Genomic DNA, 27,187 nt, shown 5'->3' with positions numbered 1-27,187 from the left:
GGACCTTGAGATCATGACCTGAGCCCAAGGCAGAGGATTAACCCACTGAGCCACCCAGGCACCCTGGAGGATCTTTTCATATGCTTATTTGCCATTTGTATATCTTGTGGGGCAATGTTTCTCCCCTGAGGTCCTTGGCCTATTTTTTTAGTCAGGTTACTCTTTTCTTTTATTGTTGAATTTTAACTGCTCTTTCTATATTTTGGATAATAGCCCTTTATTAGATGTGTCTTTTGCAAATATTTTATTCCAGCCTGTGGTTTGTCGTCTTATTCTCTTGAAAATGTCTTTTCCAGAGCAGAAATTTTAATTTTAATAAAGTCCAACTTACCAAATATTGTTTTCATGGGTGGTGCCTTTGGAGTTCTAACTAAAGAAGGCATTGCCATACCCAAGGTCATCTAAGTTTTTCTTCAATGTTATCTTCTGGGAGTTATTATCTTTGGTTTCACATTTAGATCTATGATCCATTTTGAGTTCATTTTTGTGAAAGGTATAAGATCCGTTATTGGATTCTTTTTCTTTCTTTCTTTCTTTTTTCTTTTTTTGTCTGCATGCAGACATCATGTTGTCCTAGAACCATTTGTTGAGAAGGAGATTATCTCTGCTCCACGGTGTTGCCTTTGTTTCTTTGTAAAAAAGCAGTCAACTGTATTCATGTGGGTCTTGATTCTGTTCTATTGATCTATTTGTCTATTGTTTTCATAATACCACAATGTTTTGATTACTGAGACTTTATGGTAAGTCTCAAAGTCAGGTAGGTAATACCAGTTCTACAAATGTGTTGTTGTCCTCCAATATTGTGTTGGCTATTCTGGGTCTTGTGTCACTTCATATAAACTTTAGAATCAGTATTTTATATCCACAAAGTAACTTACTGGGACATTGATTCGGATTGCATTGAATCTATATTTCAAGTTGGGAAGACTAACATCTTGACAATATTGAGTCTTCCTATCCATAAGTATAGACTAATTCTCCATTTATTTACTTCTATCTAAATTAGTTCATCAGAATTCTTATTTATTTATTTATTTATTTATTTATTTTTAAGATTTGACAGACAGAGATCACAAGTAGGCAGAGAGGCAGGCAGAGAGAGAGGGAAAGAGAAGCAGGCTTCCCGCTGAGTGGAGAGCCGGATGTGGGGCTTGATCCCAGGACCCTGGAATCTTGACCTGAGCCGAAGGCAGAGGCTTAACCCACTGAGCCACCCAGGCGCCCCAGCTCTTGTACATATTTTGTTAGATTTATATCTAAATATTTCACTTTACGGATGTTAATATAAGTGGTATTGTGTTTTTAATGTCAAGTTCTACCTTTTTTCCTGGTATATAGAACTATGATTTACTTTTATATATATTAACCTTGATCTTGCAACCTTGCCATAATAATTTATTACTTTCAGGAATTCTGTAATTTAATTTAATTTAATTCTGGATTTTATTTTTATAGACAATCCTGTCATGTTCAAACAGTTTTATTTCTTCCTAATCTGTATACCTTTTATTTCCTTTTCCTGTCTTATTACATTAGCTAGTACTTTTTTTTTTTTTTTTAAGATTTCATTTATTTATTTCACAGAGAGAGAGATCACAAGTAGACAGAGAGGCAGGCAGAGAGAGGGAGGGGAAACAGGCTCCCCTCTAAGCAGGGAGCCCAATGTGGGGCTCGATCCCAGGACCCTGAGACCATGACCTGAGCTGAAGGCAGAGGCTTAACCCACTGAGCCACCCAGGCACCCACATTAGCTAGCACTTTTATCTAATGTCAAAAAGAAGTAGTGAGAGAGAACATTTCTACCTTGTACCTGATCTTAGTTTGAAAATTTTGGCTTTTTCACTATTTCAGTATGTTGTTAGTTACAGGTTTGCTTTTTTATCAAGGAAGTTCCTTTATATTCCTGGTTTACTGACAGTTTTTAATTATGAAAAAGTGTTGGATTTTGTCAAATTTTACATTTATTGACACAACTGTGTGAGGTTTTTTTTTAACTTGCCAATATGATGGATTACATTTATTGATTTTCAAATATTAAACAGGCCTTGCATACCTGTAATAAATCCCAATTGGTGATGATGTATAATAATTATTTTTATTTATTGTTGTATTATATTTACTAATATGTTCTTAAGGTCTTTTGCATCTATGTTCATGAGAGATATTGGTCTATAGTTGTAATGTCTGTCTGGTTTTGGTATTAGGGTAATGTACTTACAGAGTGAGTTAAGAGGGAATTAGTCATCCTAATGGTAGATAATGTTAAATATTAACCATCAAATGAGTATTTTTGTTTAAGAAATAGAGACCACTGGGGTGCCTGGGTGGGTAGGTTGGTTGAGCATCCGAGTCTTGGCTTCTGCTTGGGTAGTGATCTCAGAGTGGTGAGGTGGAACCCTCCAGCTGGGCTCTGTGCTCAGCAAGGAGTCTGCTTATCCCTCCCCTTCCCCCCACCACCACTCCCCCCGACTTGTGTACTCTCTCTCCCCCTAGGATGGATTAATAAATAAATGTTTTTAAAGATGGTTTTTATTTATTTGCCAGAGAGAGAGAGCGTGCACAATCAGGGGAAGCGGCAGGCACAGGGAGAAGCAGTTTCCACTGAGCAAGCAGTCTGCGGCAGGATATAATCCCAGGACTGTGGGATCATTGACCTGAGCCAAAGGAAGATGCTTAACCAACTGAGCCACCCAGGTGTCCCAATAAATTTTTTTTTTAAATGTTTAAAGAAGGGGAGAAAAAAAAAGAAATACAGACTAGTGGGGCACCTGAGTAGCTCAGTTAATTAAGCCTCTACTCTTTTTTTCTTTAACTTTTTTTTTTAAAGATTTTATTTATTTATTTGACAGACAGAGATCACAAGTAGGCAGAGAGGCAGGCAGAGAGAGAGGGAGGAAGCAGGCTCTCTGCTGAGCAGAGAGCCCAACGCGGGGCTCGATCCCAGGACCCCAGGATCATGACCGGAGCCGAAGGCAGAGGCTTAACCCACTGAGCCACCCAGGCACCCCAAGCCTCTACTCTTGATACCAGCTCAGGTCTTGACCTCAGGGTTGTGAGTTCAAGCTCCATATTGGGCTCCATGCTTGGCATGGAGCCTACTTAAAAAAAGCAAAGAAATGAAATGAAATACATGCCACTATTCTTTTTTCTTTGTTAACACGTTCTTTTTAGAGGAGTGCCTGGGTGGCTCAGTAAGGGTCAGACTCTTGATTTTGGCTCAGGTCATAATCTCAGGATTCTGAGATCAATCCCTGTGTTGGGCTCCATGCTAGACAGAGAACCTGCTTAAGATTCTCTCTCCCTCTTCCCTGTACCCCCCATTTAAAAAAAAAAAAAATCTTTTTAGAGACAGACAGGATATAAATACAATTAAAACTATGTTCAAGGGAGGGTGCCTGGGTGGCTCAGTGGGTTAAGCCTCTGCCTTCAGCTCAGGTTGTGATCTCAGGGTCCTGGGATTGAGTCCCACATTGAACTCTCTGCTTGGCGGGGAGCCTGCTTCCTCCTCTCTCTTTCTCTCTCTCTGCCTGCATCTCTGCCTACTTGTGATCTCTGCCTGTCAAATAAATAAATAAAATCTTTGAAAAAAACAAAAACAAAATCTATATTCAAGGGGCATCTGGGTGGCTCAGTCGTTAGGTGTCTGCTTTCGGCTGGGGTCATGATCCCAGAATCCTGGGATCAAGCCCCACATCAGGCTGCCTGCTCAGCAGGGAGCCTGCTTCTCCCTCTCCCACTCCCCCTGCTTGTGTTCCCTCTCTAGCTGTATCTCTCTCTATCAAATAAATAAATAAAATCTTAAAAACAAAACAAAACAAAAAAACTATGTTCATGGGTGTCTGGCAGATTCAGTCAGTAGAGGTTGTGACTCTTGATCTTGAGGTTTTGAGTTTGAGCCCCACGTTGGTTATAGAGATTACTTAAAAATGAAATCTTAAAAAAAAAAAAGTACTATGTTCAGTTCTATATGAATCCTGATATTGGTCACCATTCATTTTTTCACTTCTTCAACGAACATTTGTTCATTAACTTACAGTGTATCAGATATTCAGAATATTGAAACAAATAAGGCTTAGTCACTGTTTTTAGGAAGCTCACAGTGTATTTGGGGAAATAATTTTTTTTTTTTTGTTTTTTGGTTTTTTTAAAGATTTTATTTATTTATTTGTCACAGAGAGAGAAGCCAGAGCAAGCACAGGCAGACAGAGTGGCAGGCAGAGGCAGAGGGAGAAGCAGGCTCCCCACCAAGCAAAGGGGCCCGATGTAGGACTCGATCCCAGGATGCTGGGATCATGACCTGAGCCGAAGGCAGCCGCTTAACCAACTGAGCCACCCAGGTGTCCCTGGGGGAATAAATTTGTAAACTAGTAATAGCAAAGCATTTTTTAAGTAATACAATAACATGGCATGGTAATAGATTTGTCTATGCTAAGCACATTTCAAAAGTGTCCACTTGGAAACTGACAACAGACCCAAACATAAACTTCAATATTCTAACAGATAAGATAGTGACCATTTCAAGATGCCTATTTAGATTAGGAGTATAGGGCTCTCTGTTCATTGGGGAGCCTGCTTCTCCCTCTCCTCCCCACTTTTGCTGTCACTATCTCAGATGCCTCTCTGAAATAAATAAAATCTTTAAAAAAAGAATAGATTAGGAGTATAGCATATAACCTTAAAGGGTAAGAATAACAAGTCCTATACAGTATGTGCTTACAAATTAACTGATGATAGCCTAGACTAGTACTAGAGGTGTTCTGTTTTGTTCTGTTTTAATGTCAAACTGAAGGCTTCGCTGATGATTAGCAGAGCTTTAGAGATGAGTGGTGCCAATGAAACAGACACAAGGCTGATTGTACATTTCTTTAAATTGGCTGTATGTTTTACTGATGACAAATAAAACTTCAGAAATGCTAGTATACTTGTAATCTTTGAATACATTAAGGACTGGTTCTTGGGAAATAAAGCAAATTGTATCACCTTCATCAAGTTATCAAGCCACATCCATGTATATCCCTAAAAGAAGTTTATTTTCTAACGGTTTATTCTCTAAATTTTTTCAGACATCTGTGAATCACTACCTTTATTAACAAATCATTTCTATAATCATATTGTACAATTTACTAATTAGGAAGGCGCCTGGTTGGCTCAGTCAATGGAACACAAAATTCTTGATCTCAAGGTTGTCAGTTTGAGCCCCATGTTGGGTGTAGAGATTCCTTAAAAAAAAAAAGAAGAAGAAGAAGAAGCAACACCTGGGTGGCTCATTCGGTTAAGTGTCTGCCTTGGGCTCGGGTGGCGATCCCAGGGTCCTATGATCAAGTCCCATATGGGGCTCCTTGCTCAGTGGGGAGCCTGCTTCTCCCTCTGCGTGCTGCTTCCCCTGCTTGTGTTCTCTCTCTGACAAATAAATAAACAAAATATTAAAAAAGCAAACAAAAAAAAACTTTAAAAAATTACTAATCAGGTTCTAGATTGTTTAGATATTCAACAGCCCTAAGGATAGACTTTGGACATGTTTTATTCAGCTAATTTATCAAACATTTTTTTTGTTCACCTATTTGTTGGGCACTGTGGACATAATAAAATGTCTGTCCTCAGAGTACTCACAATTTAGAAAAGTAAGCAAATATGTTAACAAATAATTGCTATGGGATATAGTAAGTCCTATAATATAGATATATTTGGGATAGGTTGTTGCCCAAAGGAAACCATATCATCTTAGGTTTGTCTGGGAATGTTTCACAAAGGGGAGAAGATAACTGGTTATTGTATGTATGACTAGGAGTTAGTCAGTTGGGAAGGATATTCAAGATGAAAAAGTACAGGGCACCTGGGTGGCTCAGTGGGTTAAAGCCTCTGCCTTCAGCTCAGGTCATGATCCCAGGGTCGTGGGATCGAGCCCCGCATCGGGCTCTCTGCTCAGCAGGGAGCCTGCTTCCTCCTCTCTCTCTGCCTGCCTCTCTGCCTACTTGTGATCACTCTCTGTCAAATAAATAAATAAAATCTTTAAAAAAAAAAAAAAGATGAAAAAGTACAAAAGAGTGAGTCTTTTTTCTTTTTTTATAAGCTTTTATTTATTTATTTGACAGATCACAAGTAGGCAGAGAGGCAGGCCAGAGAGGGGGAAGCAGGCTTCCTGTTGACCAGAGGCTTAACCCATTGAGCCACCCAGGCGCCCCAAGAGTGAGTCTCTAATGATATGGTATGATGGGCTGACTTGTGTTCCCCCAAAACTCATATGGTAGGCATAATCCCCAGTACCTCAGAATGTGATTGTATTAGGAGACACGCCTTTAAAGAAGTGATTAAGTTAAAATGAGGCCTTTAGATGGGCCTAATCCAATCCTACTGATGTCCCTATAAGAACAGGAAATGTAGATGTTCAAGTCACCAGGGATGCAGGCACACAGAGAAAAAGACCATGTACAAGTCAAGGAGAAAACCCTGAGGAGAGACCAAACCTGCCAACACCTTGATCTTGGATCCCAGACTCCAGAACTGTTAAGAAAATAAGTTTCTGTTGTTTAAGCCATCCGGTCTGTGGTGTTTTGTTATGGCAGTCTGGTGTGTGTTTTTTCACACCACCAAGCAATTCCTCAGTTCTCAGCCATGATAACAGAATACCCTCCCATTTCAACCCAATTCTATCTACCATGAGATAGCATCAGGTGTCACAGGGTAAGGGCCCAGCCCCCAAGACTGTCTCCCTCTCCCTCCACTTCAGATGCTAGTGGCAAATCCAGGTTATCAACTACTGGAGATCAGAGGTTCCAACAACCCCCTCTTGGATTTCATTAATTTGCTAGAGCAAAACAGAACTCAACAGGACTGAAAGAACTCTAAGAAACATTTCCTCACATTTATGAGTTTATTATAAAGGCTGTAATAAAGGATACAGATGAAGAGGTATATAGGGCTGTTGGAGCACTGTGTTTGAACACTGACAGTTGGTTCAGTTTGGCTTGGGTAAAGGAGAGATATACCTAAAATGTGAGTAGTGTGACTGAGGAGTTTACTTATTAACTGCATCCCATTTTAATTCATTGAGTTTATATTTAAAAATTGAAGCAGTGTTGGGGCACCTGGCTGGCTCAGTCGTTAGAGCACACAACTCTTGATCTTGTGGTGTTAAGTGTGAGTCCCATGTTGGGCATAGAGATAACATAAAAAAGAAGAAAGAAAGAAAGAAAGAAAGAAAGAAAGAAAGAAAGAAAGAAGGAAGGAAGAGAGAAGGAAGGAGAGAGAGGGGAGAAGGAAGGGGAGGGAAAGAAGGAGGAACAGAGGAAAGGAAAGAAAGAAAGAAAAGGAAGGAAGAAAAGAAAGAAAAAGTCAGGAAAGAGAAAGAAAGAAAATGACAGAAACAAAAAAAAATTGAAGAGTGTAACAAAATTAGAAGTACCATAAAGTGTTTTTGTTAAACACAATTCATTGTTTTGATCAGACAATCATTTAATCATTTCACCTTAATTGTTGAAAATTTAGTGTCCCAATTAAGGTGTGCTGTAAGTATAAAAAAGACTGAATTTTTAAGATCTAGTACCAAAAAAAAGAGAGAGATAGAAATATCTCATTAATAATTTCTTTATTATCTATAGGTTGAAATTACAATATTTGGTATATATTAGGTTAGATAAAATACAATATTGAAATACACTATTTCTTTTCACTCTTTTTAAATGTGACTACTGGAAAATTTTAAATTTTTTATATAGTTCACATTGTTTCTGTTGGACAGTACTGATCCAGACTTTATTCTGTAACACTGAAGACATTTGAATAGGAGAATGATATGATAATGATTTTGATTTAGTGCAATTCATCTAGCACTGGTACAGGATAGATTGATTTTTGAAGGAAACTGGAGGAGGAGAGATCCCCTTAGAAAGTGGTAAGGGTCTGAGAGCTTGGATTAGGTGCTTCAGGGTCAACTGGAGTGACAAATGGCTTCCCAGTGTAGACAGGAAAATCAACATTTCTCAAATTTTTTCTTTCTTTACCCTGTTGTTTTCACATTCAAAATGAATTTTGACTACACTTAGCCTATTAGAGGAAGATTAGTAAATAACATGCAAAAAAAAGTTGTTCTTTAGGGGGAAATTACAAATGTAAGTTGTAAGCAAAGAATAGAATTAACTCTGGCAATCTTTAGGCATTAGCTCCCCCCCACACAACCCCCACTCCCCCACTCCCCACCCCCTTGAAATGCCAGTATGCTATTCTATGAAAGAGGTGGCTTTCTCTGTCTTTAACTCTCTGTGTTTAAAGTCCTGGATTCCTTGACTTAAGGATTTTTTTTTTTATTTGTTTTCCTCCTCGATTATCACAGTAGCAGATATCCTCCCGCAGAGCAGCAAGAAGCTAGGATTCAGATGTATGGTCTGCTGATACCTGTGTTTGGACCTAAGAGATTTCAAAGCATTTTCATTCATTACTTTTCTTCTTAGCAGACCTACATTAAACTATTAGGTGGGAATTTCATAACGTTTCTTCCCAGTCTATTCCATTTTTAAATGTTTCACCACATTTCTTACGTTGTTTTCAGTAAAGAAGGAAGAACACCTCACAGGAATCAAATGATCCCAAGATACATTTTAGGACATTTACCTTGCTGGCCTGAACCTAGCATAATTACCAGATTAATCGCCAGAGCTGTAACTCCTGACTGATTGGAGCTGGGATTCTAAGTGCATCGAAGACCCCAATCAAACAGCCAATCTCCCCAAAACATCAACACACAGTTGCATTGAGCAACTGTTATCTGTTGCCCAGGGGGAGGATTGCTTAACTGGGGCGTCTCTGGGGCTAAGCTGGTTTCTGGTCAGCAGTTTCTTAGATTCCCTCTTACTCAAGAAGCATTTATCTTAATACATTCAGCACGCTTTTAGATGGTTGAGATTCCGTTGAATTCCAGTTGAAACTTTTAAAAGTACATATATTGCTAGAAGAATGCTCTCTGTCCCTATTAACTTGCTTTATTTTCTTAAAGGTAATTTTCTCAGACTGAGTTAGCCAGACAAAATATATTTCAGATCTGTCTCCCTTTCACCCTCACTGCTTTTCACCAAGAAGAAAATATTGTACAGAATTCACACATCTAAAACTTAACCTTCAGTATTGTCTTTCTCCGTAGCAGCTTTACACAAATTAATTTGGGACACATAAATTCTGTGCCTTCACAATTCCATGTATTCTTTTGTTAACCATTGGGCAAATAATTACTGGGGCAAACACAGTGCTCTGGAATTACCTTGGAGCCTGCTTTGAGCAAATGGAGGAGGGAACACAGACCGACTTTGTACTTTTACCCATGCAGTTTGCTTTTGCGAAACATTATTTAAGACTAATTATACAAAGCTTAGGAAGAGGGAGGAAAAAAGATAAATGATTTAGAGCCAAGAATGACACTGTGACACAAATAATAAATAAAAGCCAAGATAAGAAAAAAGTAGAAAAGACCAGAGGAAAACAGAGCATAATCGTCCTCTTACTCTAAGCTGCAAGGTTCAGCCGTGAGCCTCTTGGGTCTACTGAGTACTTACATGGGACTAGTCCAACTGAGAAACTGAATTGTTGATTTTCCCATTAAACACAGCTTTGTTGTTTTGATAGAAGCTGTATTTAATTGTAGAAAACTTAAGAGTCTAAAATGGAGATGTGTTATAAACATGAAATATACACTGAATTTCAAAGACATAGTTGGGGGGTAGTAAACTACCTTAGTAATAATTGTTATACTGATATCATACTAAAATAATATTATTTGGGTTATAGTGGGTCAAATAAAATAGTTACTTAAATAAACCTCTCGTTTCTTTTAAAATTTTTAATGTGACTACTAGCAAATTTTATATTACATAAATAGCTTGGATTATATTTCTACTGGACCTCACTGCCATACAAGATATTCTTTGTCCTTTGGCTGCTAAATTCAGTTGCTGTGGTAACTTAAGGGGCCTCTAGGCTCAGTGTTTCCTGGAAGGACAGGAATGAGGCGGGGGAGGGGAGGTGTGACCTCCGGGAAGGTTTTCTTGGATGTCACGTTTCACTTATACTTGGTTCTCTCAGCTTACAATTTAGAATTTTTTTTTTTTTTTTTTTTTAGCGAGAGAGAGAAAACATAATCTGGTTTGTTTCAGGTCCTGTAGCATCAGTTTGAATTCTAGGCCCTCAACCAAAACCTAAACACCAGTTTACCAACTAGGAAAATTGGGTCCAATTACTGTGCTCTGTCCTTGGTCACCCTCTTCCACATAGTGAGGTTGTTGCTAGGCTACAAATTAACCGGCATTAGGAAATTGACCATTGATATTCCCACGCCCCACCCCTCCCAAGAGCCTTCATTCCCCATCCCACCCACCCCCCCGCCCCTCCACGCCCCCCCTTCAAAGCCTTGATACTATCTCTCACCCAAATCTTTAATCAGAACTAAATTGTTTTCTTTGTTTACTCACACCCTGGGCCTCCTCCCTCTCTCCTTTCATTATCCTTCATTTTCCTCTGTTCACATTTTCCCTATTTTTTCTACTCATCTTGCTCAATTTTCTTGTATGACTGAGTAATCAAATACTTATCACACTTCTTTCAAGAAATTCGCAGTCCGTAATCAACAGGCTATTGATTATTCTCTCTAGTTGTGTAAAAATCAGGTGGGCTTGTCCCTTTTTTATTTTGTTAAATAGAAGTGAGTTAGAGGATTTCTGTCGCCTTAGTGCCTGAGGTCCTTGGTCATGCTGTTTCAAAGATGAAGACCCGTGGGTAGCAAAGCAAGAGAAAGAGCACATAAAGCTCTGGGGAGGGGGACGCCTGGGGTGGGTTGTCCCTGGACTTTCAAAATTTAGGGGGTTTTGTGAGCTCTTTTGTGGAATTATCTTAAACAATCAGGGTGTGCTGAGTCCTGCGGATTAGGGCTTTGGTTATGTATCTGTCTACCTGTTAGGTTAATGTCTCTATGCTATTGGTCTTTTTGCATATGTCTGGGGGCTTATGTCTTTGCCACCCCTTTCCTGTTTTAGAGACCAGTGCTTTGTGATTAATTGTCTTATTTTAGGATGTTTTGCACATTGGGAGATGGAGAGAAGTGAGATGGGGAAAATCGGAGGGGGAGATGAAGCATGAGAAACTGGACTATGAGACACAAACTGAGTGAATGAGCCTGGTGGTGGGTATTATGGAGGGCAGGAGGGCACGCATTGTGTGGAGCACTGGGTGTGGTGCATAAACAATGAATTTTGGAACACTGGAAATAAATAAAATAAAATGGAAAAAAAAAAGAGTAAGTTAAAAAAATGAAGAAGTCATCTCTGCAAATGCTGCAAAGCAAAATAGTGTACTCCTGTCCAAGCTGCAGAATAAGATGTCACTTCATTTGAACTGCCCTGACTCTGTATTTTCTTGTTGGGGACCCTGACCCTGACTACCTAGCTGTCCAACTAACTCCTTACAGAATACGAAGGGAAATACTATAAATTCCTTAAAAGCTAGGACCTGGGGCGCCTGGGTGGCTCAGTGGGTTAAAGCCTCTGCCTTCAGCTCAGGTCATGATCCCAGGGTCCTGGGATCGAGCCCCGCATCAGGCTCTCTGCTTAGTGGGGAGCCTGCTTCCTCCTCTCTCTCTGCCTGCCTCTCTGCCTACTTGTGATCTGTCTGTCAAATAAATAAATAAAATCTTTAAAAAAATAAATGAATGAATGAATGAATAAATAAATAAATAAAAAGCTAGGACCCTTTTTGTCCTACATACTGACGAACCCTCAAGCTTTTGGAGAGTACCTGACGTGCAGTGTGCACACAACAAGCACCTGTGTCGCTGAATGTGGTCATCGTTCCATCTCTAGATGCTAGAAACCTGAGGCTAGAGGTACAATATCTCAGAATGGGAAGGATTTATAGTAAGCGGTAGGGTAAATGCCATCTTAAGGAGTTTGAATGGTATCCCATAAGCAGTTGATTCTCTTGTTCCTTCAACCCAGGAGAGGTGGTCTGGCTCCCGGATACTCAGGTTTTCTTCCTCCCTGAGAGATTGTGCTAATCAGAAGACAAAGAGAGCCAAAAACTAGCCCAGTTCTTCCCTTGCTAGCTTTTCTTCTCCAGGCTGCTCTTTCTTCCCCTTTAAGATGGCAGACCGAGCCTATAATCAAAAAGGAGCTGATAAATTCAAAGCATGGTGAATCTATCTGCTTACACTCCAAACAGCCTGAACTCTCAGACAGTAGCCCCCAGTCAACTTTATCTTGTATAAGTAGCATTTTGTTTCATCTCTTTAGATTGACTTTATTCCCAGCAGATGTGAGAGCAAAAATTGAAGTGAATTTGCCCTCCCTTCAGGCTTTTCTGGTAGCATTTTGTATTTGAAACTAAGAGATTATCGCTATTAGAAGAGGGAAGGAGGACGAGTCTTAAAAAAAAACAAACCAAAAAACCCTGGCACGGGGCGGGTGTCGGCTGTGGTTTTAAAACCGGGTGGGGAGGGAGGGAGCCCTTGCCTAGGGCGGGGGCAGAGTTTGAGGTCACAAAATTCCGCTAGGTCACGGGGTCTGTAGCGGGGGTGGAGAGAAGGGGGGCTTGTCTTCTTTGCAGGCTCCACCCTTTGCGGAGATTATAAATCCGTCCCTGGCCCGCTGTAACGGTGAGAGTAAGGGTGGGATCGCGCATCGCTGTGAGGCTGAGAGGAGAGCTTGCTGCCGGGGGCATTCTGGAGGTTTTATTGATTGGAAGACGGATCTCTGGGGTCCCGCTCCTAGATCTTTGTTGAAGATTGGAAAAGAATTAAATTAAGGCCATGGGGACCCAGAAGGTAAGATTAATATAATTACCAGTTATCTTTGCTTGTGTTCGGGGGTAAACTCAGAAAAGCCGGCTTTAACGGAGATGGCTGTGCTCTGTTTTATTACGAGTCATGTAGCCATCTAGCCATCTTCAGGCCTTTTCATTTTCTTCTCCAGCCTGTGATGCTGTGGTTCTGTCTGTTCTCTTTGGATGTCACAGCGTCTAAAGGACTTAATCCCAGTCCCACTGACCTTCCTGTGGCAGGGAGAGTCACCTGGAGAAGTTGTGTGTTTCTCAGGGGTTTTGTTGCTTTGGCTTGGTTTTAGCATAATCACATGATATTAAGGATGTGGGGGTGAGATGGTTGAGTGTTCCAGGATGCTTGGCTGTGTTGATTACAAGTGTGGGTCTCAGTGAGGCAGCAGGAAGATTGCTCTGGAAGCCTTAAACTTGAAAGGACCTGGGATTCGTTTGAGGGCTTGGGTCAAGTGTCCAGCCATCTATTTTGTTGTTTAGTCCACGGATACTAAGGAGGGAGAATTCTAGTTGTCCTTATTGGTGTTGTGATTGTGAGTGCACAGCACATTAATGTGTTATTGTGTGTTACGTATGTAGTATATGTGCTGGGAGAAAAATCACTGTCGCCAAGGTGAGCTTATTTGAAAATAAGGGGAGATAAGAAAAGGGGTGGAGAAAAAGGTCCTCAAGAATAGTAAGTAATAGGGACGCCTGGGTGGCTCAGTTGGTTAAGCAGCTGCCTTCGGCTCAGGTCTTGATCCCAGTGTCCTGGGATCGAGTCCCACATCGGGCTCCTTGCTCCGCGGGACTTTGCCTTCTGACTTTGCCTTCCACTCTGTCTGCCTGTGCTCGTTCTCGCTCTCTCTCATAAATAAATAAAAATCTTTAAAAAAAAAAAAAAGAATAGTAAGTAATGAAGCAAAGCAGAAAGGAAGAGGTCAGTATTGATGAGAAATGGATTAAGCAGAAAGAACTGTGTGCGTGCGAGGGCGTCTTGGGTACTTAATGCCTGGCTGTCTGGGGTGCAAGGTCAACTTGAGGAACAAACTTCTGGCTGGCCACTCTGTCTAACATAAAGAGGGGGTGGTTAAGTAAGGAAGGATTTGGTGGGGGGAATGCAGCAGAAGATGTACTCAGCCATAAAAATCGAGTTGGAAATCTAAGATAAACACATGATTGAATTACTCCCAGCAAGGTGAGAGAGGACTCCCCCTCCCCAGCCCTACTCTGGTCGGTTAGTTTGGGAGTGAGCTTGTGCTCTCCCCCTACTGGGTGGGGGTAGTAGTACTAAACGAAGTGAACAGGAAGAATTTCAAATGGGATCAGGATACCGCAGGTAGATTTTGTCAATTCCACTATCCAGAGCGAAAAGAACAGCCCAGTGGCAAAAGGTACCACCACCACTCCGGGCTTCAGTGGGATCTTGGGTCCAGAAGCAGACAGCACTGGATGTAGCTGTTTCCGAAAGAATCCCATTTCTAGGAATCCCAAGGCTCGCTCTCTTCCTGCAGTTCTAAGCTTGTTTTTATATGGAGCGGGTCTTTTTTAATAGTTTGAAACCAGCTAACCCAGTTCCTCTTAACTTCCCAGTTTTTCTTGCCACTTTTCCCAAGTTTTTGTGGTTGTCTATATCTCCGGAGAAGTTCTCAAGTATAACCTGTGCTTTTGTGTTCCCCCATTCATTACCTAAATTTCGTTAAGTTTTTGCTCTTTCCATACCACTCCTAGGCCAAGTGCTCCTAATCGATCTCCTGAATTACTCAGAGACAATCATCAGTGGAGAGCTTTAAGGACTGTTTCTTCCCTTTCTCCCCCCACCCCAGGTCACCGCGCCTCTGATCTTTGCCATCTCCATTGCTACAATAGGCTCTTTCCAGTTCGGCTACAACACTGGAGTCATCAATGCTCCTGAGATGGTGAGTGCCAAGCGACTAGAGTTAGACTTTGCAATAGGGAAATTATTCCTTTAAGTAGTAGGGTTTTGAGAATGAAGAATTTCAGACAAACTTGGTATCTAGCTTGGTGAAGGCTGAAGAGGCAAAATAATACTGGTGGGGAAGTATAACTGAATCCTTAGTCAAAGGAAAAAGCGCAGTTGCTCCCCATACCCTTGACTGGAATCCATTCCTCCTCTCACCCTGTCTTGATAAACTTCCTTTATTATCCCTCAGGGCTTAGTTACAGGAGGGTGGGAGGGTCTTAGGGGAGGACTGGGGTAGTCGCTGAACATCGTGCTGCTCCCTACTGGGATTTTCAGGACAAATCAAAATTGTTTTCAGAGCTACCGTGAACAAATGTCTGGATCTCTTCCATCCCCGCCCATTTACTTGATTCTCTACCAGTGATTGTAATGCTGGTTTTTAGGGAGGGGGAAATGCCCAGTATTTGCTCCTTCTCATTCAGCCGTAACAACCTATCTGTCCAATCATTTTAATTGGCAGATCATAAAGGACTTCATCAATTACACCTTGGAGGAGAAGTTGGAAGACCCTCCCACTGAGGTGTTACTCACTTCCCTCTGGTCCTTGTCTGTGGCCATCTTTTCCGTTGGTGGTATGATTGGCTCCTTCTCCGTTGGACTCTTTGTTAACCGCTTTGGCAGGTACTGACCAGAAACTGGGTAAGGAAGGGGGCTCTTCCGGTTGCATGGAGAACAGTTATTGAGAATTAGGATGGGGAGGTGATGATGCATTTGAATGCGAGCATCCCAGATTCCCATGGAGGCAAATAAAGGATAGGCCTGCTGGCACTGAGTAGGACTGCTTGCAGCTCTGCTGCCCATCAAGAGATTAGCCTTTGTGGGACGCCTGGGTGGCTCAGTTGGTTGGACGACTGCCTTCGGCTCAGGTCATGATCCTGGAGTCCCGGGATCGAGTCCCGCATCAGACTCCCAGCTCCATGGGGAGTCTGCTTCTCTCTCTGACCTTCTCCTCGTTCATGCTCTCTCGCTGTCTCTCTCTCAAGTAAATAAATAAAATCTTTAAAAAAAAAAAAAAAAGAGATTAGCCTTTGCAATCCAGCTGAAGCTAATTCAGTACTCTCTAATAAAGTACACTGTGAATTTCCCAGAAACCTACTTGATTTAAAAGATCAGAAGTTGTTTGCTTTTCTTAGAAAATTTGGGATTTCATGCAGGTGTTTACAAAGCAGGATTGGGAGGAAACATTTTATAATCCTTGGCCTGTGGCAGATTTGGATAATGGCCAAATAACTGACATTTTTTTCCCCCAAAAAGAAAATTGAATCTCCTCATTCTCTGCTGACTTAGTAAAATGTCTTAGCGGAACACTTTCAATAATGATTGGTGAAGAAACCATTTCATTTGCTAATTAGACGTTCCTGGAAACATGGAATTCAATGTCTAAAAAAGCTTAAAGCAGTCCATTTTATTTGATAACACTTGGGGTTTGTTGTGTTTGTATTTTTGAGGCCACCATGTGATTACTAAAGGCATTGAAATTTTAATGTGGCTCTCCCATAACTCAGTGATATTTTCCTATCATTATTAGCAAAAGAACCTAATAAAGGAAGTAAGGAAACTGGGAAAGGAATGCAGAGAAAGGTAAAAGTGAGGATGAGGGATAAAACTTTTCTCTTAACAGTAGGTTCTCTCCTTTGGCCGCACATTTAGGATCTCCCAGGGAGCTTTTAAAAGTACCAGTGTTTGAGAACTCCCGGGTAATTCCAACAGGCCACCCAAGGGCAGAATCCCTGAAGTCTCTTCAAGCATCTGCAATAATTTTCAGCGTTAAGCTCTTACTTCTGACTTTCTCTAGTTGTTTCAGTGGTTTGACCTCCCACACCTAACACAGATGCAGTAATTTATTATTTTATACTGGCTATCAGTACTTACTGTAAATGGCCTCACCATAGACTAGCCGAGAACCAGAGAGCTGAAGCGGTCTGCTTTCTGTGCATGGACAAACTTGTCGAAAGTCTGTCTCTATTAGTGTGTTGATGGCACCTAAGCAGCTATTTTGTTAGCAGCTAACAAAATCGAGTAAGAAGCATAACAAGAGCACACTGGTCCAGAAATTGCACGAGTGTGTTTGTGGACCAGCTGCATCAGAATTGCCCAGGGCAGTGTTTCTCAGACCTTTGCCAGACTCAACACCTGGATGACTTCTGGGAACAAGGTTGCTGGGCTCAGTTCCAAAGTCAGACCTAATGATGTAGTAAATTGAGGTGGGGTGGGACAGTTTTAATTTCTTGCAGATTCCTAGCTGATGCAGTTAGTTTGTGGGCAAGTTTGAGAACTACTGGCCTTTGTGCTTGCTAGAATCCTGGCTGCCACTGGGGATTAAAACAATCTGAAACAAGTTCTCTAGGTGAGTTTTTCTGTGGACCAAGGTGTAAGAACCATTGATCTTATCTCAACTAGAATGTTTGATAACAGACTGGAGGAGGGTAGAGAGATGAGGAAAGAGAAGATCCCGCTGGGCCTATTTTGCTGACTTCTCTTGTCTTCTCTGGTTAACCTTTCAGGCGCAATTCAATGCTGATTGTCAACCTCCTGGCCGTTGCTGGTGGCTGCCTTATGGGGTTCTGCAAAATTGCCAAGTCGGTTGAAATGCTGATCCTGGGCCGGTTAGTTATTGGCCTCTTCTGTGGACTCTGCACAGGTTTTGTGCCCATGTACATTGGTGAGGTCTCTCCGACTGCCCTTCGGGGGGCTTTCGGTACTCTCAACCAGCTGGGCATCGTCATCGGAATCCTGGTGGCTCAGGTACTCCAGAACTCCTACTTAATACGTGTTAGTTTCTTGACTCATAAAATGAGTTAACATAGATAAAGCTCTCAGGAATCTCTGGCATATGTAAGTTTCAGGTGTTCCTATTACTGTAACTCACAGATAGCTAAAGAAGCAGGCAGCATAGAGAAAGAAGAAACAGAATTTATCTTTTCCTTTGGTAAGAGAATGGATGATTTTCTGAAATTTTTTTAAGTTTATCTTTTTTAAGATTCCGTTTTTGAGAGGGGGAGAGCGAGCATGACCGCTCACAAGAGCGGGGGAGGAAGACTAGAGGTGGAGGGAGAAGCACACTTAACCCACTCGAATGCAGGACTCGATCCCATGACCCTGGGATCATGACCTGAACCAACTAGCAGATAACGTAACTTGACTGAGCCACCCAGGCGCCCTGAATTATTAAGTATCATCTGTATCTGTTTTCTAGATCTTTGGTCTGAAAGTCATCATGGGGACGGAAGAACTTTGGCCCCTGCTTTTGGGCTTCACCATCATTCCAGCTGTCCTGCAAAGTGCAGCCCTTCCGTTTTGCCCCGAGAGTCCTAGATTTCTGCTCATCAACAGAAGGGAAGAGGAGAGTGCTAAGGAGAGTGAGTATCCTTCACAGCTTTGCTGTAGGAATTTTGGGGTTGTGGTTTTATTTTAGGATGAGGGTCTTGGATCTGTGTTTTGTCCACTCCTTTTCCTTGCTCCTCTGGACCCAAGTGGAGACTTTCCTGATTGCTCTGGAGTCAGAAACTTTGCACCCCTTAAAGAGTGAAGTGAGAAGGAGGTTAGGGTTAGGGCACAGATGCTAATAGATGAGCCATTATCTGGGGCTCATTCCAGTGTGACTTCTTCCCAGCTGAGTTACTGGGGAAATGAAGTCGAGATGGCACCTTATCTTTATCCTTTGTCTGTCTGACCAGTCCTCCAACGATTGTGGGGCACCCAGGACGTGAGTCAGGACATCCAGGAGATGAAAGATGAGAGCGCGAGGATGGCACAAGAGAAGCAACCCACGGTGTTGGAGCTTTTCCGATCGCGCAGCTACCAGCAGCCCATCATGATTTCCATCATGCTCCAGCTGTCCCAGCAGCTATCTGGAATCAATGCTGTGAGTAGCTGCTCTGTCCCTGGCTGTCCCACACATGCTTCCACTTGCTGGAGGGGCCAAGCGAGGGTGGCTGCTCATCTCCTTACTACCTACAGAGTCCCCACAATTCTTACATACAGCAGCCATTTACAAAAATGTTGGTTATCCAGGTTTTGACTTGTTTTATTTTTTCCTTTTTTTTTTTTATAAGTTTATTTACATAATCTCTATACCCACCCTGGGGCTAGAACTCAGGGCCCCGAGATCAAGAGTCATATGCCTTACCGAGGGTACTAGTCAGGCGCCCCTGTTTTTATTTCTTTAAAATTTTATCTGCAGTACATGTTTTCCATGTGGGGAAATAAGAAAATAAATAATAAAACAAAAAATTCATCACCTTTAGTCTTGGAACTTGTCGTTAATACTCTTAATTCTCTTTCAAACTTTGTTGAAATATTTACCTACTTTTAATTAATCCTCTTTTCCGACCATTTATTCTTTATTTCTAGTTGTCTTTTACTCTGATCAGTCCTGTTTGATGTCATCAATGATAAGGCAGGCCATGCAACTGGAGCAGCTGCAAGAATATACACTCTGTGGCTTTTCTCCAGGACTTTACAGTCTTAAAAAAAAAAATCACTCTAAAGCCCTGGGGAAGAAGTAGGAAATAAATACAAAAGATCTGGGGGCACACTAGGAACTGAGAGCTGACCTTACTATTCTCTCTGAATATAGTGACTCAGTTCAAAGTGGGGAGCAAAATGGAAGCTAGTATTTGGCAGGTATCTTGAATTCTGCAGATAACTAACGACCTTCTATTAGAACTAGAAGGTTCTAATAGTGGTAAGAGGATACTCCCATACCTTCTATCTATTCATTCGCAGATAGTTTTTGGATATGAAGCACAGCCTTGTTCTGATTCTGCCCAGAGGGTTTCTCATCACGTAATTCTTGAATCAATACCATTAGATCATTCTGTAGCAAAGCATTTTGCAAAACACACTTACTTGATACTCAAAATAGCAAGTTGGTCCTTGGCCTTTTTTCTCCCTCACATACAAGAAGATTACTTGTATTTGAAATAGCAGTGCTTTTCATGAAGGATTAGAGGCTGTTACATCAGAAACTAGGAGAAAAAGTAGTTTTAAAAAAAACCTCTGAGATGATTTAATGGATCCCAGTTTCAAATTTTGTCATTTTTAAAAATCACTATGACCAGGGCGCCTGGGTGGCTCAGTGGGTTAAGCCTCTGACATCGGCTCAGGTCATGATTTCAGGGTCCTGGAATGGAGCCCTGCTTCTGGCTCTCGGCTCAACGGGGAGCCTGCTTCCCCCCCTCTCTGCCTGCTTATTTGCCTACTTTTGATCTCTTCTCTCTGTCAAATAAATAAAATCTTAATAAAAAATAAATAAAGGGGGACGCCTGGGTGGCTCAGTTGGTTGGGAGGCTGCCTTCGGCTCAGGTCATGATCCCAGCATCCTGGGATTGAGTCCCTCCTTGCTCGGCAGGGAGCCTGCTTCTCCCTCTGCCTCTGCCTGCCTCTCTGTCTGCCTTTGCTCACTCGCTCTCTCTCCCTCTATCCCTGACAAATAAATAATTAAATAAATCTAAATAAATAAATAAAGGGACTCCTGGGTGGCTCAGTTGGTTGGACGACTGCCTTCGGCTCAGGTCATGATCCCAGAGTCCCGGGATCGAGTCCCACATCGGGTTCCCAGCTCCACGGGGAGTCTGCTTCTCTCTCTAACCTTCTCCTTACTCATGTTCTCTCTCACTGACTGTCAAATAAATAAATATAATCTTTTTAAAAATAAATAAATAAAATAAATAAAAATAAAAATCACTGTGGGGGTGCCTGGCTGACTCACTCGATACAGTGTGTGACTCTTGATATCAGGGCATTGGGTGTAGGGGTTACTTTAAAAATCTTATTTTTTTAAGATTTTAATTTTGATTTTTTTTCATTTGACACAACACGAATAGGGAGTATTCCCTCTTTTACTGTGTTTTTGTCAAGTAAATAAATCTTTAAAAAAACAATTAAACATAGTTTCTATCCAAGGTTGTAGGTGTTTGAAGAGTTCTTGAGAAGGTAAGTCCCAGTGTAAACACATATATTCATCACAAAGTCTGATGACAATACGGGTATAAGGGGCAAACACTCCAGATGAAAGTAAACTCCTGACCCAAACCTGAAGGACTGAACCTTAGCCGATCTAGATCTGTTCCCGTGTTCCCTGGAGGTCTGAGTTCAGTATTTGGACATCTCAAATTTTAACTATGGTAGCTGTAGTAACCCTACATTTCAGCAGGCTGACCAGCAAATAATAAACAGTATAAACTGTAGCTTACTTAATACTAAGTAAATGTTAAATTAAAATGATAGTTGGTGTCATTTCTTCAAACACTTGGAAAGGACCTATGGTTAGGGGTCAGCTGAGGTTCTGTTCCTATTTTCACGAGCAGGCTGAGGTTACTCCCAGTTGCTTCGCTGTCAGAATAGGTATCTGTTCAAGGGTTAGAGGAATTGTCTGTTGAAGAAGCTAAATTGAGGAATTTGCTGCTGGCTGGCTTTGTTGGAAGATCATGCTACTTTGGTCTTGGGGTCTTGAGTTCCAATGCCATGTTGGGTGTAGAGGTTATTTAAAAAAAAAACCAAAACAAAAAAGCCTTTAAAGCAAACCAAAAAAGCTTAACCAATAGTTGTTAAGGAGGAGACTTCAGTGAGCAGGAGGAGTAAACATTGAAGAAGAAAATGGAAACAAGTAGCTAGAATTGAGAACCAAGAAGAGAAGAGAGATAAGATATAGAAGACGATTTCTTTGTAGAAAAGACACTGAGTGAACCAAAAAGCCCAGAAAGGACTCCTTAACCTCCTGGGACTTGGGAGTTTATTTTTCTGAGGGTTTTCTTAACTGCTGTGCACAGCTGTGGTTTCACAGTTTTATCTTTTGTTTTCTATCAGGTCTTCTATTATTCAACAGGAATCTTTGAGGACGCAGGTGTTAAGGAGCCCATCTATGCCACCATTGGCGCGGGTGTAGTTAATACCATCTTCACCGTTGTCTCTGTAAGTTGGTTGGTGTGAAAGTTTGGGGGTGGGGGGAGGGGCGTTCTTACGATACATGTTCAAAGCTGGGTTTCTTGTCCTGCCATCTCCCTCCTCCCTACCATCATTTAAACAATAAACCTTTGTGTTACTTCGTTCTTCTCTGGGGAAGAAGAGCTGTTGAATGATGGGTATAAAAGTCTACTCACTTCAAGCAAATAAGAAGTAGGTGAGAAAGAGGGAGGCATTAAAGGGATTCTGTAGGATGCTTTAAACTCAGAACTAAAACGGGAAGTGTGGGGTTGCCTTCATGGCTCAGTTGGTTAAGTGACTGCCTTTGGCTCAGGTCATGATCCCGGAGTCCTGGGATCGAGTTCCGCATGGGGTGCGTAACTCAGCAGGGAACCTGCTTCTCCCTCTCTTCCTTTCCGGTCTCATGCTGTTTCTCTCCCTCTCTCTTTCTCAAATAAATAAAATCTTAAGTAAATAAACAGGGAAGTATGACTATAACAAATATCCTGCTATTGGTAAGGCAGATTCAGGTAGTTGGTAACAGTGTTTTGCTGAAAGGGAAAGCAGAAATTTTACGTTCTGTTCTTCTCTTAGCTGTTTCTGGTGGAAAGGGCAGGGAGGAGGACTCTGCATATGATTGGCCTCGGAGGGATGGCTGTTTGTTCCATCTTTATGACCATCTCCTTGTTGTTGAAGGTGAGTACTCTTTGAGTGAAGGAGAGGGAGGGGATGGGAAGAGAAGGTTATAGATGACTCTGACAACAGGTAGGAAGGGGAGGTCGGAGATCCATAAAGTCACGTGTTTTACAAAAAGTGAATCATCAGAGATGGGTAGTGAAACTGCTACGATTCTGTATATACATTCTACATAACACAGGCTTGTAATTTAATTCTTCATGTAATGTTGAGGTAATTTTTCCCATTTTACGGGTGATGAGATGATCTTAGTGCAGAATAACACATGTGAGCACAAGGCTAGGATTCAGAAACCCAGCCTTTTGAGCCTTAAGTCAAATAACTCCATTGTACCCCAGGACAGAGGGAGCTTTTCATTATCAGTCAGTCCTCATCTCTGGGAGGCTAGATCCTATCCAGGCTGAGCTGTCTTTACTACTAACTTTCTTTGTTCCTTCCTCATTTAGGATGACTATAATTGGATGAGCTTTGTTTGTATCGGGGCTATCTTGGTCTTTGTGGCCTTCTTTGAAATTGGCCCGGGCCCCATTCCCTGGTTTATCGTGGCCGAACTCTTCAGCCAAGGACCCCGCCCAGCTGCAATGGCAGTGGCTGGTTGTTCCAACTGGACCTCCAACTTTCTCGTTGGGCTACTCTTCCCTTCAGCTGCAGTAAGTAAATTACAAACAAACTCAACCAAGCCCATCTCGAAATCAGCTCACTAAAGCCAACACATTTAAAATCTGGCAACTGATGCCACAGAGGATTAGATACTGAATGTTTCGTGTTTTGGTGTTTTGTTTTGTTTTTTAAAATTTTATTTAAGATACTATTTTTTTATTTGTCAGAGTAACAGGCAGAGGGAGGAGCAGGCTCCCTGTGGGACTCGATCCCAGGACCGTGGGATCATAACCTGAACTGAAGGCAGACGCTTAACCAACTGAGCCACCCAGGTGTCCCTAGATTTTATTTAGAGAGTGAGATTGTGGGAAGGGGAGGAGCAGAGGAAGAGGGAGAGAATGAATCTCAAGCAGACACTGCACACTAATAAGCTTTGTGCCTGACCTGGGGCTTGATTTCCTGACCCTGAGATCAGGACCTGAGCGAATAATAGAGTTGGGACACTCTACCAACTAAACCACCCAGGCGCCCCAGATGAGTGTTTTAAGCCAGATTTTCTTCTCATTTTCAAGAGCATATAGAAAAAGAAGGAATGGGGGCACCTGGGTGGCAGGAGGGAAAACTGGAAAACTGGGGACCTCTGTGTTTTAAAGTGAACTCTACCCCCCCATCATGGGGCTCAAAGTCAAGACATGGAAATCAAGTCACATGTTCTACTGACTGAGCCAGCCAGGTGCCCCCAAACCAGACACTTTTATTTATTTTAATTTAAAAAATCTCTACACCCGGCTTGGGGCTCGAACTCAATATGAGCCCAAGATCCAGTCGCGCACTCCACGAACTGAGGCAGTCGGGTGTCCCAGTACTGGGAAATTTAAAAAGACCACTGGTCTGGGGTGATTACAGGAATAGTTCTGTCTAGATACAGTGATCATGATCAGTCTCAAAGGATTCCAGAACAACACTTAAATACACAGTTTGAATTAGCTGGCATTAATGACTTTATGACCTTACAGACTCATTAATAATCATAGGATATTAATGAATGAGATCCTATTACAAAAATGACCTGGAGCTGATTCCTTAAATAAATGTACTTGCAGTGGACATCTAGAGTACATTTCCTGTATTTGTGAGTCTTTCAGAAACCAGATTTTTTTTTTTAATTTTTTTTTTGAAACCCGGATTTTTAAAATAATCAGAAGTCCTAGGGCCCCTGGGTGGGGCTCAAGTCAGTTAAGCATCTGCCTTCAATTCAGGCCATGATCCCAGAGCTGGGATCTAACCCTATATCAGGCTCCTTGGTCAGTGGGGAGCCGCCGCCTCTTCCTACCTGCTGTTCTCCCCTGCCTGTGCAGACACTCTGTTTCTCTCTCTTCTCTTTCTGACAAATAAAACCTTTTTTAAAAAATGTCCTGGAATACTCAATAGGTATTTGGGAGCAGATTGGGATCTTTAATGAATGGGAAAAGGAATGACACAGGATTAGAGATACAGTAAGTGAGAAGTGGCATTTAAAGACACAAAGAAGACTCCATGTTCTTGTTAAATGCGGAAGGCTTGTGCCTTGAAGCCTCCTAGAAATGGATGGGAAGGAGAGGTTGGGCAATGACCAGAATTTACACTCACACTCTTTTTTCGGTATCTTTTCACTAGTTCTATCTAGGAGCCTATGTTTTTATCATCTTCACTGGCTTCCTCATTATCTTCTTGGTCTTCACCTTCTTCAAAGTCCCTGAGACCCGTGGCAGGACTTTTGAGGAAATCACACGAGCCTTCGAAGGGCAGGCACGGGAGGCTAACAGAGCTGAGAAGGGCCCCATTGTGGAGATGAACAGCATCCAGCCCGTGAAGGAGACTGCCACCGTCTAAGCCATGCCTCCTTCCCGCCTCCCTCCCAACACGGAAAAGCCACCTCTCCCCCAGATGAGGGAGAGACCGCATCAGGTTGTAACCCAGGACTGTTTCTGAATGCTGCTACTTGATTCCTTTCTCTTCCCACACACTCCATGAGCACTCAGAGGAACCCAGTGCTGGAGCTAGTATCTTCAGTGGCTTTTGAAACATTTCATTTCTTGGACATTCTCTTCTGTTGAGGAGAGACCAAGTGAACCTACCTTCATTTCAGGAGGAACTGGCCGCTTGCCATATGACAACATTGCCAGCTCTTCCTCCCTTGGGTTCTAATAGGGCCTCGCGAGGGCCAGTAGGGGAGTAAGAGTGAGGTGCAGTTTCCCTGACCCCAGACTTTCAGGAAGCAGATGTACATGAGTGTGGAGGGCAGAAAGGGATTAAATAAGAGCACCTTCTTTGCTTCCATACAGCTCTGCAGAGCAAATTAACTTGAGTTTATTTATTTAATCTTCTGGTTTTATTGCATAAATATTTATTTTTTTAAGTGTAAAATAATTTTACCAAATAATGAAAACATAAGGAAATAGAGGATAGAGGGAGGCGCTTGAGGAGAGGTTATAGGGTAGAAGATGTGATGCTGGCGAGAGAGGTCGAGGTGCAATAAGGGCAGATTCAGGGAGAAGCATAACGTGTTCTCAGAGGGTACGTGATGGGGTGTGTGAAGTCTGCACGTTGCCTCTTAACCTTCAGGTGGAAACTCTAAAGTTTAATTTCTCAGAAAAGTCATGTGCCTGTATTAAGAAGCTAGTGGTTACCTTTTGAACTTCTTTCTTTGTTTAAAATTATATGTAGTATTACTTGAAACCTAGGGTTATTATTAAGATGGGCATTATAGCTAATGGTGGTGGGTGGGTTCTAACTTTTCTTGGAGTCCAGAGAAGGGAAGGTTATTTCTAGAAATCTTTCTCTCTTCACTGGACAAAACTACTTCCCCTTGTTGCAGACTGATGGGGGTGGGGGGTGTTTTAAGTATTCCTAACACCCGCCTGGTAGGAGAACCTTCCAAATGAAAAGCCCAAAATAGTGGATCTTGGTGGAGGTTCTGTATTTCTCCATTTTGTTCTTTAGGAGATTTTAGTTGTTTTTTTAATTATATTTAAGCCATAGCTTTAAAAGAATTCAGAGGAGAATGTTCATAAACTAACTTGGAACTTGTAACCTCAGCTCTGGGAGAGGATTTTTCCTGAACGATAATTACCTAGTTGAAGTATACTGCTTTAGGGTCGTCGCATGCTTGTTCTGTTACCATATTTGCATAGTGTGACGGCAAGTGCCCGCAGGGGACCATACATTTGGGGTAGTATGAGTAAATGTGCAGCGTAGCCCACACTTGAGAGAGTATGAATGTATGTGCACTGTCACTTTGCTCTGGGTGGGAGTAGATGACTGGTAACTTGTGTCCTCTGTTCCTACAGCCCCCCTTTGAATAAAAGGTGTTCAAACTCATCTCCATATACATATATATATTATATATAAATAACACTGCCTTTGCTGGGTAGAATTTGTATCTACAGTTTTCTTCCAGACTTCAGAGTTCAGGCTCATCTGGCTAATTTTCCTTGTCGGGCAGTTGGGGGAGAACTCCTTAAATGTTGAGATGGAGGGTAGAGGAGGACTCTGCCTCCCTCTCTACCCAGACAGTGGCAGTAGGAAAGGAAAGTGTGCGATCAGAACATATGACCTCTTGGAGGGGAGTGGGAGGAGAGAGGGAGCCTTTCTTTTAAGGGGGAAAGAAAGTGAAGACTTCTAACTGTGGAGCATTTTAGAGTCAGACAAGGTGGAGGGAGGGATGTACGCTTGCCACAGGTCATGGACACCTCTACAAATCATCTCGTTCCCCAGTATTTTTATAAATGGAGATTGGGCCCCATGACACCTTACTCTGTCTTCCCTCTTTCATATGTTGCTTGATCACCCTTCTCTCCTTGGTGCTTAAAATATTTCAGACCCTTTAGCCAAACCCTTGCCTTCGACAGTATTTTAGTCACCAGTTCTCACTGTTACCCCTGGTCACAGCCTATGGAAAAGAAACTCACAGAGCTTATATGGAATGGGGCGTGGTTGACCAGGTGACTTTAACCGCCCCTCTGCTTCTGAATACTCAAAAAACAGTGGGTTGGCAGTAACGCTGTGTGGAAGTTTTCTCATTTCTCGGTGACTGGATTGTGAATATTTCCAAATGGATTTTCTATTATTAATGTTACTGTGGTTCTTTGTTTTGAAATAAAAACTCTGAATGTACATATGACATCACATGCTTTTTTTATTCTGCTTTGGTTTCAATAAAATCAGCTTTAGTTTACA

General features: G+C 41.9%; 1 protein-coding gene across 4 annotated transcripts in view; it reads left to right on the top strand.

Moving 5' to 3' along the window:
• SLC2A3 (solute carrier family 2 member 3) overlaps positions 1-27,187 on the top strand; it is a 103,431-nt gene extending 76,244 nt beyond the window's left edge. For 3 of the 4 annotated variants that reach the window (XM_059403616.1, XM_059403615.1, XM_059403614.1), the window contains exons 3-11: positions 14,610-14,702; positions 15,228-15,388; positions 17,272-17,512; positions 17,964-18,126; positions 18,445-18,632; positions 21,578-21,682; positions 22,268-22,369; positions 22,816-23,019; positions 24,626-27,187. In XM_059403616.1, the coding sequence (XP_059259599.1) occupies positions 14,610-14,702; positions 15,228-15,388; positions 17,272-17,512; positions 17,964-18,126; positions 18,445-18,632; positions 21,578-21,682; positions 22,268-22,369; positions 22,816-23,019; positions 24,626-24,841 (1,473 nt within the window). In that variant the 3' untranslated portion in view covers positions 24,842-27,187. Of the gene's footprint in view, positions 1-12,502; positions 12,797-14,609; positions 14,703-15,227; positions 15,389-17,271; positions 17,513-17,963; positions 18,127-18,444; positions 18,633-21,577; positions 21,683-22,267; positions 22,370-22,815; positions 23,020-24,625 lie in introns of those variants that run through there. The other variant, XM_059403617.1, reaches the window with a different exon arrangement.

Source organism: Mustela nigripes, chromosome 6 (genome assembly GCF_022355385.1).
Source record: "Mustela nigripes isolate SB6536 chromosome 6, MUSNIG.SB6536, whole genome shotgun sequence".
In the NCBI taxonomy this organism is placed as follows: Eukaryota; Metazoa; Chordata; class Mammalia; order Carnivora; family Mustelidae; genus Mustela; species Mustela nigripes.
The sequence above is the reverse complement of the archived record's forward strand: the minus strand, read 5'-3'. Positions and strand labels throughout refer to the sequence as shown.